Raw genomic sequence first — 14,710 nt, forward strand, 5'->3', positions numbered from 1 at the left:
TCATATTAATATTTTAATAATTACAAATATTTGTGATGGAAAGTAAGAAGCAGTAACGTAGTTATAGAAAAACTCAATGTAAACATAATAGAATGTGTCCTAAATTTTTGCAAATAATGATCTGGACGGAATATTTACATGGAGGTGGGATAGGGTAGGGAAGAGGAAATAGGATGAAGAGAACGACTTCCCTAAACTCAGCCAAGCATTTGACGTGCTTTTCCACTCAATCACTTTACAGAATTGTACATATTATTGTAACCTATAAAATAATTCCTATCAGAAAATTATTCTTTAATTCTTTTAGAGCATCAAGATACATACTGTTATGATTTGGTAAGTCCGTCTTGAGGTTAAAAGTGTCATAAATGTGGTCGAAGCAGAACTAAAGCAAAACTATTGAGGAAACTAAAAAGTCAGTTTATTTCTTCTTAAACTAATAATGGCTGGGTATCAGCTCTTAGAGCATGATATTAATGAGGCCAAATCAATAGATTCAATCACTGTAGGGATCTGCTAGGTTTCAGTTCAGTGGTAATAGAACATGTTCTAGTTAACTGAGATATTACTTGTCAATTTCATAGGGTAGATAGGAGAAAATATAGGTGAAAACAATTATAGGGAAAGGAAATGTTACTTAGGGTTGTCCCACAGAACAGGATAAATTATGCCATATTTATAAACTCAGAGCTATATACATGTTAATATGCCCTTCCAATTTAAGAACAACAGTCATGATAATAATAAGTATATATAATTAGAAACATTACATTTCCCTAGGTTCTTCCAGAACTTTAATGTCATTATTAGTCAAATCAGAGCAGTGTCTACAGAAAATAAAATTTTAAAAATCATTACTCTGATGTTTGGCTACTTCTCCTCTCTTTGCCAGGGACAAATGGCATTTGGTAAAATGAGTTTCAGTGATCATCTGCATCCCAGTTTCAATTACCAGCATGACCTCATAAGAAGGGTAACTTTCAGAAGTCATTTTTCTGATCATATCCAACTAAATGACCATAAGAACCTCAAATGCTGTATGTCTTCTTCCCCCAACTTGCCTCACCTCCTCTATGCATGGTTTCATTTTTCAGGACCACTATTCATCATCTATCATTTTCATATTAAATAAAGCCAGCAAATTAGGCCTCAAAAATGTCTCCTTTCCCCAAGAATCTTGTCAATGTCCACTTTTGTTAATTATTTCTTTAATCTGACTTTTCTTCTCCAACTTTATACTTTCTGAGTTAATTTCAGACCTTTTCCATTCTCAATCACTACAGTCTTAACCCTCTTTATTATCACAATAACTACACTAAAAAATGAGAAATGAAACCTTATCAAATTATACTAAAATGACTTGCTTGTGTCTCTCTATTTTAACAGATTCTAAGTTCTTTAGAAGAAACTACCTCTTATTCATCATTAAAACCAAAATAGCAAATAGAGTGCTGACATGAAGTAGGTACTGCATGAATTTTTAAGTAAAAATTTCAGACAGATAAAAATTATATTGGAGATGAAATTGTTATTAGGAAGTTTAACATGGTGAGCAGGTCTTTTATTATCATTTTAAACTTTAACTAACTTGGCATTTTCCTTAAAGTTTATATTATTCTACAGTTAATAGAATTTATGCTCCCCACCAAATGTCAATATTTCTTAGATTTCTTATTTTCACCTTTTGGATCTAATGACCACGTACAGTACATGTTTATTATGGGGGAAAGGTTAGGAAGAAGTTTTGAGCTATTTTTACCTCCAATTCTAATTTCTATACACTTTGAAGAATATGACTCCTAAAAGATAAGGCAGATAAAAATATTTCTACCAGTTAGAACATACTGGGGTGCAAGCAATATACCTTTGTTTAAATGCATCATTAATATATATGAATTTGAATTATCTCTTTTCTATTTTCAATCAGTTCTCTGTTCTCAAGGTGCCAAGATTTCACCCTCATGTGTGATTCCACTACTCCAGACTACTTAGGCTATACCTCAAGGCTTTGTTTCACAAAAGTCACTCTGATCCCACTCCTAAAGAATTGGGTATTTGTTTCTGGTTCCTTGGTCTCATGCATGAGACTACTTTAAGGGTCAAAGTGAACTTTGAAAGGGTAAATACTTTAAGGAGTTAGAACCATGAGACACACTTGATTAGAATAATCATTGGGAACTAGAGAAAAGAACATTATAATACAAGGGAAATTCTTCTTTGTAGCAACTCAGTTGTAACCACATGGCATTTTACAGAGAAAACCACAACATTGAATTTGATGTGTTCCTCTAAATTTCCAGAGGCAACAGGTACACCCCAGGGCTGCTCCAAATCTTCAGAGGAGACCACATATGCAGGATCCTGTAACTTCCCTAATGGAGGATGACCTGTAATGGACCAGATTCCTTACCCTCCAACTTTCATTTTGCCCTCTCCTTTGTCTAATTACATACTCTATAATCCCAAGTAAAATGAGCTCTCTTTAAGTCTGTAAATTTCTGGGTCCAGAAAGGGCACCCAAATTAATGCTATCCAACGCATTACTAACTAGGTGTATGTTCTCCTTTTGTTGGCTTGGTTTTTCTAGTGTCTAAATGAACAATTAAAGTAAAACAGAGGAGATTTGGGGAGATTATGTTGGCCAATTTCCAAATAAGTGGCACCTTATTATGGCTTAGTAAAGTCCCAGAGAAAAGCAAACTCAAAGCTGCTCATTCATTTTATTGCTACTACTGTGTTGCCTTGATCTAGCAGCCTGTTTCTAACTGAAGATTAAGCAATAGGTTCTTTTCATGTAAAACCCTCTTTATTTAAGCTCATTTCATTATGTTTTGCCTCTCAGCTATAAACAAGAGAATATTTTATTACAGTGATTTTTTTCTCCTAAGATGTTTTTCAGTGTTGTTTTCTATATTGTTTCTAATGGAAGCATGTACGTCCAAAATTTGGCAGTTAGTACTGAGAAAACAGTGGATATTGCTAACTTTAGGAAGATTATGATCAAAGAATGAGAGGGGAAGGACAGGCACAGGAATTGAGAATACCAATTTTTATAAGTGAATGGTGGGAGCTCTCTTTAGTTTATTTGAGGAATTGAGAAATTAGTAAGCCGGTTGCATTACTCCTGCAGTTTGCAGCATGTGATGGGAAAATGCAGAAAATCAAAAGGTTGAGTCAGTCAAGGAGACACCTACGTCAATATGTGGCAACTCCTGACTGTGAAAAGGGTTTGTACTTTTGTTTAGCATTAAGATAGGCCCAGTTTTTCTTTCTCTTTGAAAAATCTAACTTTATTCTATACTTTTAATACCTTAACAAGCCCAGAAATATTTATCAAAAACACATTTCTTTTATAAAAATAACATATTCTGAATAGTCAATGTAAGTACTGAGTAATTATTTTAATAAACATCTCAGATTCTGATTGCCTTAAGTTAGTTGGACAATAGCAAATAAGCATATGAAAAAATGTTCAACATCACTGGTCATTCGAGAGATGCAAACGAAAACAATGCTGAGATTCCACCTCACTCCAGAAAGAATGGCTGCTATCATGAAATCAACCAATAACAAATGCTGGCAGGGCTGTGGGGAAAGAGGAACCCTGCTCCACTGCTGGTGGGAGTGTAGACTGGTGCAACCACTGTGGAAATCAGTACGGAGATACCTCAAAGAACTAGGACTGGAAGTCCCATTTGACCCAGCTATTCCCCTGCTGGGGATCTTCCCCAAAGAATTAAAAGAATCATACCACAGTGATATATGTGTGCCCATGTTCATAGCAGCACAGTTTGTGATAGCTAAAATTTGGAAACAGCCCAAATGCCCATCAACTGGAGACTGGATAAAGAAAATGTGTTTTTTTTTAAAAATAAAATGGAGTACTACTCAGCCTTAAAAAATGAGAAATTAGAGACATTTATAGCTAAGTGGATGTACATTGAGGCGATACTCTTAAGTGAAATAAATAGGACACATGTGTAAATACCGAATAGTTTCTTTAGTATGAGAAACTGAAAGTGTAAATAAGGACTAAAAGGTATAATAGATAATGTGAAATAGGAAGAAAAGGGGCAAAGGGGAAGGGGAAGTGGGAGGGGTAGGGGAAAGGGAAGAAGGGAATGGAATTAATATGAGAAAATGAAAAAATGGAAACAAAGTCTTTGTAAATCGGGAGGGGTTGAAGGGAGGGCAGGGGAAGGGGGGAAAATAAGAACCAAGAGAGGTTATGTAAAGGTGCAAATTTCCAATGATGAATGTCATTATATTGCATACCTAAAATGTACCAATAAAATAAAATTTTTTAAAAAAGTTAGATTGGACAAATATAAATCAACTTTGCTTTTTCTGATTATTCTTATTCTATTGTATCCCTCACGTCAGATTCAGTAGACAGTTTTATTTTTCTGAGAAAGCTAAAGAAGCAATAAGAAAACATTGTGTTGACTCTGAGTTCATTATAATTAGAAATAGATTTATGTGCTATAGACAGAATACTAAAATAAGGTTCTGTAGTTTCTCCCTAAACCTTTTTAAATGAAATTTCTCCTTTTTTATACAGTTTATATTTCCTTCTTTTAAAATCTGTGTTACATGTATACACATCTACTTATATGCACATATATATATATATATATATATATATATGGACATCTATCTATGTTCTGACAAAATGGATAGACACATGAATATTACAAAAAGAGGAAAGACTAAAACATGAAGCCAAAAATATAGGTGACCCACATCTAGAGTTAGACAATAAGACTGTTAAAATAGTAATACCTTTCATTTTACACAGTGGAAAATCAAGGTCTTAGAAATTGGATGTCATGTCTATAGCTAAATACTATACAGCACTGGCAATATTTGATTAGTAGTAGATTAAAAATAATTTTTTGTCTTAACTCCAACTAATTTATGACCCTATATCTGTCCTATATAAAATTGCTCACAAAATTATGTGGGTGGATCTTAGTATCCTTTAACATAGCTGTACTAACCCAAATGTGTCCTTACATTTTTGGCTATTAAACAAATGGTCTCTATAGCAGTTGCAACCTGATTTGCTTTGATCTGTTTTATCTTTTATAACTGAATTGCCATTATCAATTCTTGATCTAGAGTAGCTGCCAAATTGTATTCCTGTATTTCTAGGATCACAAATTTGGAAGAGAACTTGAGTCATTTAGTTCATTTCCCAGCAGAAGACATCTTTCCAAACCTCTGTCAGAACACCTCTGACAATCCTGGACTGTGCTTTTCTTGATCTTCCTTGGTCTTATTCCATCCCCGCCATGACTTCCCAGGTGATGTCTCCAACCCGACCTTGGTCCCTTCATTGGCACCTGTTTCTCACTATCCACACTCTTCTTTCAGGTCTTCGAAGGCAGCAAGATCCTTCCCAGGTTAGGAACTCTGCAGGTGCTTTTGCTTTGTTGGGTTTATTCTTTCTTAGTCCTTCCCCTGTCATGCACTCCGACATTCTTTAGTTCTCAACTGAGACGCAATGTCTTCACAACAGTCCTCTTCACCACTCCCATCCTTATTCTTTGCTCTGCAATTTAAATAAGTTACTTGCATTCATAATAACTACTCACATTCTTTGATTTTAATGTACTCGACGTTGTCTAATCCTATTCTGAACGACGAAAGAAGAAGGAGGCAAAATAGAAATGGAGACATTTCACTCACATGATGTGAGATGACTTCCTTATTCACTGCTTCATTCTGAAAAATATTCAAAGAATCTTTGGCTTTCCTTAACATTTTGTCCAAGCTTCAGCCTACTCAGTTTGGTTTTACTCTTCCTCAAACTATGCTGACAGCTCACAGACTCTGATTTTCTAATTACATATTTCTTTGTCCATCTGTCCTACCAATCAGCTTTAAAAATTGACTTGATCCAGTGGTGGCAAACCTATGGCATGTGTGCCATAGCTTGTGGTTTGTTATTATTAAAAGATCTCAAAGTTTCTCCACCACTGGATTAGATCCTGCATGTAGCCTCAAGAGTTTATGTAGTGGTCTCTCTCTTTGCTGTTTCTCTTTGGGATTAGGTGAAATGCTACTTCTAAAATGTTTTAAGGTAGTTTTTCTGGAAAGCTTATTTTGAGCAGCCTATCTCTAATTAGAGTTGTCAGCAATTCCAGATGGTCATGGGAAATGATGGCCCATTCTCTATCTTTTTTTTTCCATTAGGTTTATTGGTACATTTTAGGTATACAATACAGTTACATTCATCATTGGGATCTTGTACCTTTACATGATGTATCTTGGCTATTTTTTCCCCATTCCCTTGCCCTCCCTTCACCCTCTCCACCCTTTCCTATTTACAAAGACTTTGTTTCCATTTTCTCCTTTTCTCATATTTTTTCCCATTCTCTATCTTAGCAACATCTGACACCATTGACCATTTTTGAAAAACTTCCTGGCTTGAGTTCATGATGAGTGTCCCCTGGTAATCTACCTCCCACTTTATTGGCTTTTTACTGACTCTTCATAGGCACTACACAAGATCCCGAAGCATTAGGATAAGTAAGCACATGGTTTTCAGGCATCTATTTCTTTCTCAAATATCTTTTGAGGTGATCCTCTCAAGACCATGGCTCTAAGTAGCACCCATAAGAATTTGATCCCCAAATTTCAAATTTCAGCTATTTTACTTCTAAGTGCTCCAGATTCATATATGCAAAACCTCAATTAAATATCTCCACTGGATACCTAAAAATATCTAAAGTGGCTGGAAATGGATTCATTTCCTTTTTAAAACTTTTTCTGTCTTAGCTTTACCCATCTTATTCTTTTTCGTTTCGTTTCGTTTTATTTTGTTATTGGTACCGGGAATCAAACTCTGGTCCTTGCGCTTGCAAGGCAGGTGGTGGAACCACTGAGCTAAATCCCTGGCCCAGCTTTACCCATCTTAGTAAATGGCTTCACCATCTGGCCAGTGTCATCAGTATGTATCCCGGTGATAATTTTGGCTCTTTCTTTCCATCATTTCCATCTTTATCCAATTTACTAGCAAGACCTATCAACTCTGCTTTCAAAGATTTTCTCAGCAAATCTACTTCTCCCCATGACCACTGTCCCAAATTTAATCCTTGCCACTGTCATCTCTGGTATACGGGAACAGCCTCCTCTCTGATTATCCTATACTCCATCATCTTCAAGAAAGCCAAAGAGATTTTTAAAAAAATAACTTCCTTAGATATCAAATGCTTTCATCACAAAAAATAATGAATATTTGAGGTGATAAATATTCTAAATAACCTGATTTGGACATTACACAAAGTATAGTTATCTGCCAGTTTCAGTAGAGGATTAGTTGCAGGACACTAAAGTATACCCAAATCTACAGCTGCTCAGGTCCCTTATATTGGCATATAACCTGCACGCATCCTCCTATATACTTTAAATCATCTGCAGGTCATTTACAATAGCAATACAATGTAAATGTCATGTAGGTGGTTGTTATGCTGTATTGTTTAGGAAATAATGACAAGAGAAAAGGTTTGTACATTTTTAATACAGATGTAATTTTTTTTCCAAATATTTAAATCCATGGTTGAAGCCAACAATACAGAGGGCCAGCCTTATTGTGTATTGAAGCATCACATTGTACTCCGTAAATATGTGCAGTTATTATGTGTCAGTAAAATAAAAATAAAAATTAAATTGAAAACAGTGCCCCGTGGCTTTTCCTAACCACTGAATCACACACAGTCCCTTCCAGGACTCTTGCATTATTTTATCCTTTTACATGTTTTCTTTAATAATACTGAAAGTTACAGAATTGTTAATTTTGTTTATTCAGTTCTGTGTCCATCTCCCCACCATAGGATACAGTTTTCATGATAGCAAAGACCTTGTATGTTTGATTAACCTCTCTTATCCACAGTGCTTAGAATAATAAAGTTCATAGCATGCTCAGTAAGCATTTGTCAAAAATAAAAGTTTGACAGGCTATATCTAAATTATACTTTTTTTCTCATTTCACGCAGAATAAAAACTAGAATAGGACCTTCAAGCCCCTCTATGCTCTCACCCTATTATTGTCCCTCCCTATATCTTCCTTCCCCTGCCCCCATGTGGATGTACAGGCTTTGCTGTCCTTGGAGGATGCCTCTGCTTTCTGTGCTTCAGTCTGGAATGCTCTTTCTTCTCCTATCCACCAGGATCACTCCCTTGCTTCTTTCACTTAGATACTGAAAGATAATCTCAGGGCGGCTTGCCTTGGCACCTAATCTCCAATTTTAAGTCTCCTTGCCCCATACCACTGAGAGTTAACACATGCCCCACCCGCTGCCTTATCATCTCTCCTCAGCACTGTTCTCTAATGTGCCATAGATTTCACTTGCTTATCTTGTGTGGTTTTTGTCTCCCAGGTGAAAGGTAAGCTCCACAGGGTTAGGAATTTTGTGTTTTGTCTACTACTGTCTACACAAGAGTTCAGAATCATGTTTGACACTATAAATAAATATTTGTTGAATAAATGGACAAGCTACTTAATATATTATTTTTCTTAATGTGTTGAACATTTGTTTAGTTAAAAAGACTGGAGCTATTGAAGATTTCATGTGGCCATTTGTTAAAGTGTTGTCATTAGTGGTAATCCAGACAAGTGTTCCTCATTTGAGGAAGGCTAATGAGAGAAGGTTAATAGTTGGAGACCATGAATAATGATTGTGAAGGGACCCAACCAAATTGGGTAGTACTCTCAAGTCCATATGTAAGGTTTATAATAGGTTTATTATTATGTTTCTGCTTCTTACTTCCATAGAATAAGTTAAGCCCTATATACACTTACTGTAATAAGGATTTAAACAATCATTCTTCCTTTGGCAGTCATATTTAGAAAGTGATATACTCTTCACAGGACACATCTGGTTTGTCCTGTTTGCTTTTATTGTAATTATTTTCCTGAATCTCAACATTACAAGTAATTGCTTCAGAGCTGAACTATTGGTTAACCAGCCATGACAAATCAACTCAAGAAGCAGGATTAATTGTGAGGCAAGTTTTATGTGAATAGCTGAGTCTACATTCCATGCTCTACTGATCAGAGAGAGACCAAAAATCTAATCAAAGATTTCCAAGAATGAGGGTAGAAAAAGAACAAATTTCTGTTTGGAACCCTATGGGACTTTGGATGACCTCCACATTTCCAGAAGAACAGTTAAATGAACAACCATTCTGAAACCAGAAGGTAATTCTAGTATAACATGGTGAACTAAGGAGCTGAGAAAGTCATTTTTATAGGGTTGCCTTCCCTAAGGAGTCAAAAGCGCTAGTGCTAGAAATGACCCATGATAAAGGAGAGCTGTGTTTGGCTTACATTTGACAGATTCCCTTTATTCCTTTTTGGCAACTATGAGAACAGGCTCATCCAGTTTCATCAGAAATGTTTTGATTTCCTTTAAAAGTGATGATGGTAACATCCTATGGAAGGTTCATGGTCAGTTCTTAAGCAGATAAATCCCCAAAATTTAACATTAAACCATCTGTCTATATTACTCCTTTCTGTCATCTGTAAGAACTCCCTCTTGCCCTCAAGAGTGGCTGATCTCATTTAGGTAGAGGATTAGGCTAGGGAAGTTTGAAGAATAACTATTTATTTGGGAAGTGGGGTGGCACAAGACACGTATGACACTTACTTTATAACTGCAATGTAGACTTTAAAGTAGCCTGAAAAATCCAATAAGCTTATATACCTGAGTCTGTAATAATGATGATGAAGTACATCTTTTCTGTTAACTTTTCAAAATTTTGTTTACAAACCATGCACTATATTTGTGTGTATAAATATAATTAAAAATTAAGAAATATGGACATTTAAAAAAATAGAAATCAATCCAAATGCACGTCTCTATTATATTAAATAACGTTGTTACTAATAATCCTGAGACAACATGTAATTCATTTTAACCAATTTAATGATGTGCTATTTAAACACCTGGAATCCTAAATCCTTAGTTGTAGATCTTGACATAAGAAGCCAGTAAACACATTACAGGCGTGACAGCTTTAACCAAAGCCAGCTTTAGCCAAACATCATTTTCCTCGGAAGGCGGACACTGTTTACAGTTCACCTGCTGCAATAGTTTTCAAAGGCTTAATTAGATAATGTTGCATGGAGGGGGAAAATCTTGGAAACTACTTTATCGGGACCACTTGCAGGAGCACAGACACACACTCTAGTGGATGCAACACTTAGCTCAGAATTCGAAAGTAACAGCAAAAAAATTGGAAAGCAGACATGACTCTTGATTTCTCCGTGGCTGATTCACCTGAGGAAGTGCGAGGGATGAAATACCTTATCAGCCTCACCAAGTCACTTCTCCCAAGATGACACCCTAAACACATCATCATTCTTCTTATTCTTATTCATCATCATCATCATCATCTTATTTATTTATTTATTTATTTATTTATTTATTGAGATACAAATGGAAGGGAATTGGCATTACTTGCCCAGTAGTTCTGTTTTGGTTTCTGCGCTAACCATCTGTCCGACAGGAGAGTCGGCGGGAGCCCGCGGGTGCCATCCGCGGCCGTCGCCACCGTCCTGGGACCGGGGTCCGCGGGGAGCCGGGAGCGCGCGCTCACCCCGCCCCGCAGCGCCTCTCCCGCAGCTCCCGGCCCGCGCCCCTGCACGTTCCCGCGCCGCCCGCCCGCGCAGAGCACTCTGAGAGGGTGGGAACGCGTTCCCGCCGCGCCAGCCCTCCTTCCCCAACTCACCAGCCTGCGAAGTTTCCGCGCCGAGAGGACTGGTGTCAGGTTTCAGAGACCTTTCCTTCCCTTCCCGAGTCCTGGGACCCGGGCTTCACCGCCCGCAGCCAAGCGCGATCTGCTTCACAGGGTGGCAATCATGGGAGCACCTCCTTTTTTTTCCAACCTGTGGCTCGGCTCGGGATGGGTCCAACGCCGTCAGGACTGAGAGGCAGGGCTGGCAGCTGCACCAACCCCCGGAGTCTGCCGAGGCGCCTCGGATCAGGAAGGTTTGTGTGAGGAGAAGGCGTGTCTGCGAGTCCGGACGCGGACGTGCTGGGCTCACCTCAGGCCCGTCTTGCCAGTGACTCAACAGCTGCAGTAAGAGGCACGCCTGGCTCCTGGTTAAATCCTCCATATCGTGGAGTTTCGAGCTCTAGCGGCGAGCTCATTTTTTGTTGGCTTTTTTTCTTTTTTTTTTGTACCGGGGATTGAACTTGGAACCTTCCACTTGCAAGGCAGGCAGAAGAACCACTGAGCTACATCCCTGGCTCTAGCTCATTTTTATTCATTGATTTTTCTGTGTTTTCTCTGACCTCTCATATAAGGATCCCAGGGTGCTGCTCCCCTGGCAGTGGCTCTCTGCGCAGAGAGGAGAGGGTGTCTGTGTACCCACGGAGCAGCCAAGGATCACGGGTGGAAGGTAGAGGAAGACCTCCAGGAAATAAAAGGGAGGTTGGAAAGAAATCGCATTTTAAATTAGAATATGTTCCTGTGAAAACATTGGTCAGTATGCACCATCCCAGTCCTACTTCTCACACCCGTTCAGAGATCAATAAATGACTTAAAATAACGAGCACGCATGCTGTCATTGAACAAGTGTTTATTAAGTACCTACTATGTGATTGGCCATGTTCTGAACACATAAGATTCCAGCACAGAGCCAAAATCCTGGCCGGCCCTTTGGGGATTGCATTTTAGACATACTCTGACACCCCCTAGCTTACAGTCATGGAAAAGGTGAGCACACAAAGTTGAATCCATTTCATCACAATTGATTTATTTGTGGAGGCAGAAAAAGAAATCCACACGTGTCCTTTGCATTCGTGTTAGTAAACAACGAGATGATTGCTTAAATTGTAATTGCTAAGTTCAGATCTGACAGGGTGATTTAGTGACTTGGGTACGGGAAGCACTGCTGTTATCCGAGGAGGATCTCCCCAGGAATTTCTCCTAGAAAGGGGGGAAAAAAAGACGAAAACGAAAACCTCAAACAAACAATAGCCAAGTGGTGGAGAAGAGGTTTTATTGAGAACGTTCGTTCTCACGGAAGTCTGCCCTATCGTCAGTGTTCTTACCTTGAACGTGGGGCTGAGAATAACACCCCCTAGGAGTGTGCTACTGTGAGTAATCGAGTGAAAGGCCTAGAACAGTGCCTAGCACAGTACGACCCATAGATGCACTGGCGCTACTTAGAATTTTAGTAACCCTAAATTTACTCCATTCTGCCAAGGTTGGTCCAATTTAACAAAAGTTGTTTTAGAAGAAAGTATATAAAATTGAGTTTATAGATTTTCAAAAACATGGGTTTATGATAAATCTACTTTTTATCTGTCAACACTACCTGTGTCTGTAACAAGTATGTGTCTGTGGGCCCAGAGATAAAGCAGGAACACACATGCAACCTTGATCTCATTCCTCTGTGAACACCCTCATTTAAAATGATTTTCCATCCTGTGTGATGATAGGTCATATGCTTTATCGAGGTAACGTGTTTGCTACTCTCGTCAGTCCCAACAGCTCTCTTTTCCTGTGTGCAACAGAGTTGGCAAAGCCCTTGTCCCCAGATCATCTCATTAGGCTTTCACAGTATAGCTTTGAAGTAGACAAGGCCTCTATTTTATTTACTGTCCCCATTTTAACAATGAAGAAATTGAGGTTGAGAAATTTCCAATAGTTTGCCCAGAATCGAGAAGCTGAGCGAAGGTAGAACTCAGTTCTGTTGGTTCTGAATGCAGAGCTTATGGTTGTCTCTATATTCTGCTTCTTGCCTAGTATTTCTGGAAAAATTTCTTGCCATGAAAAAGCTAGCGAGCACATTTATCACCTTGTTGCCCTTCCCCAGATAAGATCCTAGTAAAGTCAGCTCTTGTAGATGCAGCTCTGCTGGTTTGACTTGCCACATACACCCCTGTCCTTCTGGTTCTGAGACTCAGCCATTGCGGTCACATAGTGACACTGTTGGAGAGTGGTGACACAGTCCCTTCCCTGAAATGTTGCTTTGCCATTTCACTAATGCCACTTTGACTACAGGCAGAGCAAAATCAAAGACCCTGGAAATCCAGTGAGAATGGGTGACAGGATCACATGTCATGAAAATAATAATAATATTATTATTATTATTAATAAAGCTTTCCGGTACCTAAAGTTTATGTTGCACAAATTAAACACATGTAATTTCTGTCTAATTTAATAGAAACAGCTCGGTGGTAAACAGATACATAAATTTAATTGGGAGACTTCTAGTTAAATGTAGCAAATTGATCATATGTGTTTCATTTCCCTCAAACTCTTTCAACACAAAATAAATGAATTTTTATAAATGTTCTTGAGCTGCAAAGAAAAACAATAGGGAGAAGAGACATCAAAAGATAAATTAATGAATTTTTCCAAGAACTTAAATAAGCTGAAGGCTTGGTACCTGATTTGGAAGAGCAGAGTTTGCATACCACTTGTCCATAGGAGGGGTTTTAGACAAGAAGTGAGCTGATTCTCCCTACAAAACTCAACAGTATTAGGCCTAGGAGGCAGAAATACCAGCATGGTGTGGGGTCAGATGGTGGGGTAAGCACCGGGCTTCAGTTAAACATCTGTGTACAGACTGCTTGGACCCAAAGTCCCCTTCCCCACTGCCATGCAAAATCAACCATAAGTTCATCCATCTGCTCAGTCCAGCAGGGTTGGGTGCAACTGAGTTTTAGCCAATGGAATGTGGATAGAATGGATGGATACCAATTCCAGGCCAAGCCTATAACGTGGCTCCTGAGATCCTCCATACTTTCGCTCTTTCCTTGTCAGTATCCAGATGCAAAGAGGCAAGGAAGAGCTCAAGGAAAAAGAAATGAAAGTCAGTGAAAGAAATGTGTGGCCCTAAATGTATCCATGGAAAGAAATCCCAGCTGCCACCTGCAGAACTGTGACTTGAGCAAGAATGAACTTTTGTAAAACCATTGAGGTTTCGAGATTGTTACAGCAATTAGATATTCTGATTGTGACAATTTAAAGATAATTTTGAGGCAATTTTGCTTAATTTTCTGTTGATACAAAGTGTGCTAAATAAACTTTAATAAATAAAAGATGTTGTGAACTCCAGGAAAACCAATACTTTTGAGGGAAAAGTAATATGCAATTCAATATTCCTTCATCATATGTAGAAATAATTAGAATGAAGAGATGATTCACAAAAGAATTAACTCTAAACTTCAATAAAACTATATATATATATAGTTTGGGGAAAAGGAAAGTGTGTATGTAAAATCCTCATCTGTAATAATATAAAAGCAGTAAATAATGTGTAAAATCTCTAACTAAAAAATAGCAGGATAAGCAAACCATTTAGAAATATGTAAGAACAATAAAAAACCTCTAATCGAGTCAAATGTTTACCTGTTGGAATTCAGACCAGACCCTAAGAGAAAGTCTGTGCCTACATTATAAGAAATTTAACATCATTTTATTTCATTTTAAATTATGAAATATATTACCTTAATAAAAATAAGATTAATCTTCAAGTAAAAACATATATACATAAAAATATACATAGGATAACAAAAGATATGTGTCCAGTAGAGAAAACACACTTTAATATTAAAGTACATGCATATATTAATATAATAACTTATAAACAGTAGAGAAAATGAATTTGAGGTGCAGAATGAAGATAGTTTTGAGTTGTTTTCACATTCAACAAACATTTATTAAGCAACTTGTGCCGGATACACTT

The 14,710-nt window shown here is 37.7% G+C and overlaps 2 protein-coding genes across 7 annotated transcripts in view; one reads left to right on the plus strand and one right to left on the minus strand.

Moving 5' to 3' along the window:
- Rab27b (RAB27B, member RAS oncogene family) overlaps nucleotides 1-14,710 on the minus strand; it is a 190,351-nt gene that overhangs the window by 49,931 nt on the left and 125,710 nt on the right. The window contains exons 1-2 of one of the 6 annotated variants that reach the window (XM_087192390.1): nucleotides 10,738-10,885; nucleotides 5,346-5,554 (exon numbers count right to left, since the gene is read on the minus strand). The exons of 4 other annotated variants lie outside the window; for them this stretch is intronic. In XM_087192390.1, coding sequence (XP_087048516.1) covers nucleotides 5,346-5,482 — 137 coding nt within the window. In that variant the 5' untranslated portion in view covers nucleotides 5,483-5,554; nucleotides 10,738-10,885. Of the gene's footprint in view, nucleotides 1-5,345; nucleotides 5,555-10,737; nucleotides 10,886-14,710 lie in introns of those variants that run through there. One more of the 6 variants, XM_004858369.4, reaches the window with a different exon arrangement.
- The window catches only part of LOC147830068 (uncharacterized), an 87,443-nt gene continuing 84,451 nt past the window's right edge, over nucleotides 11,719-14,710 (plus strand). The window contains exon 1 of the mRNA XM_087190781.1: nucleotides 11,719-11,727. Within this exon, the coding sequence (XP_087046907.1) occupies nucleotides 11,719-11,727 (9 nt within the window). The remainder of the gene's footprint in view (nucleotides 11,728-14,710) is intronic.

Source organism: Heterocephalus glaber, unplaced genomic scaffold (genome assembly GCF_053883595.1).
Source record: "Heterocephalus glaber isolate CG9 unplaced genomic scaffold, H.glaber_assembly_v1.0 deba00000331, whole genome shotgun sequence".
NCBI classification, from domain to species: Eukaryota; Metazoa; Chordata; class Mammalia; order Rodentia; family Bathyergidae; genus Heterocephalus; species Heterocephalus glaber.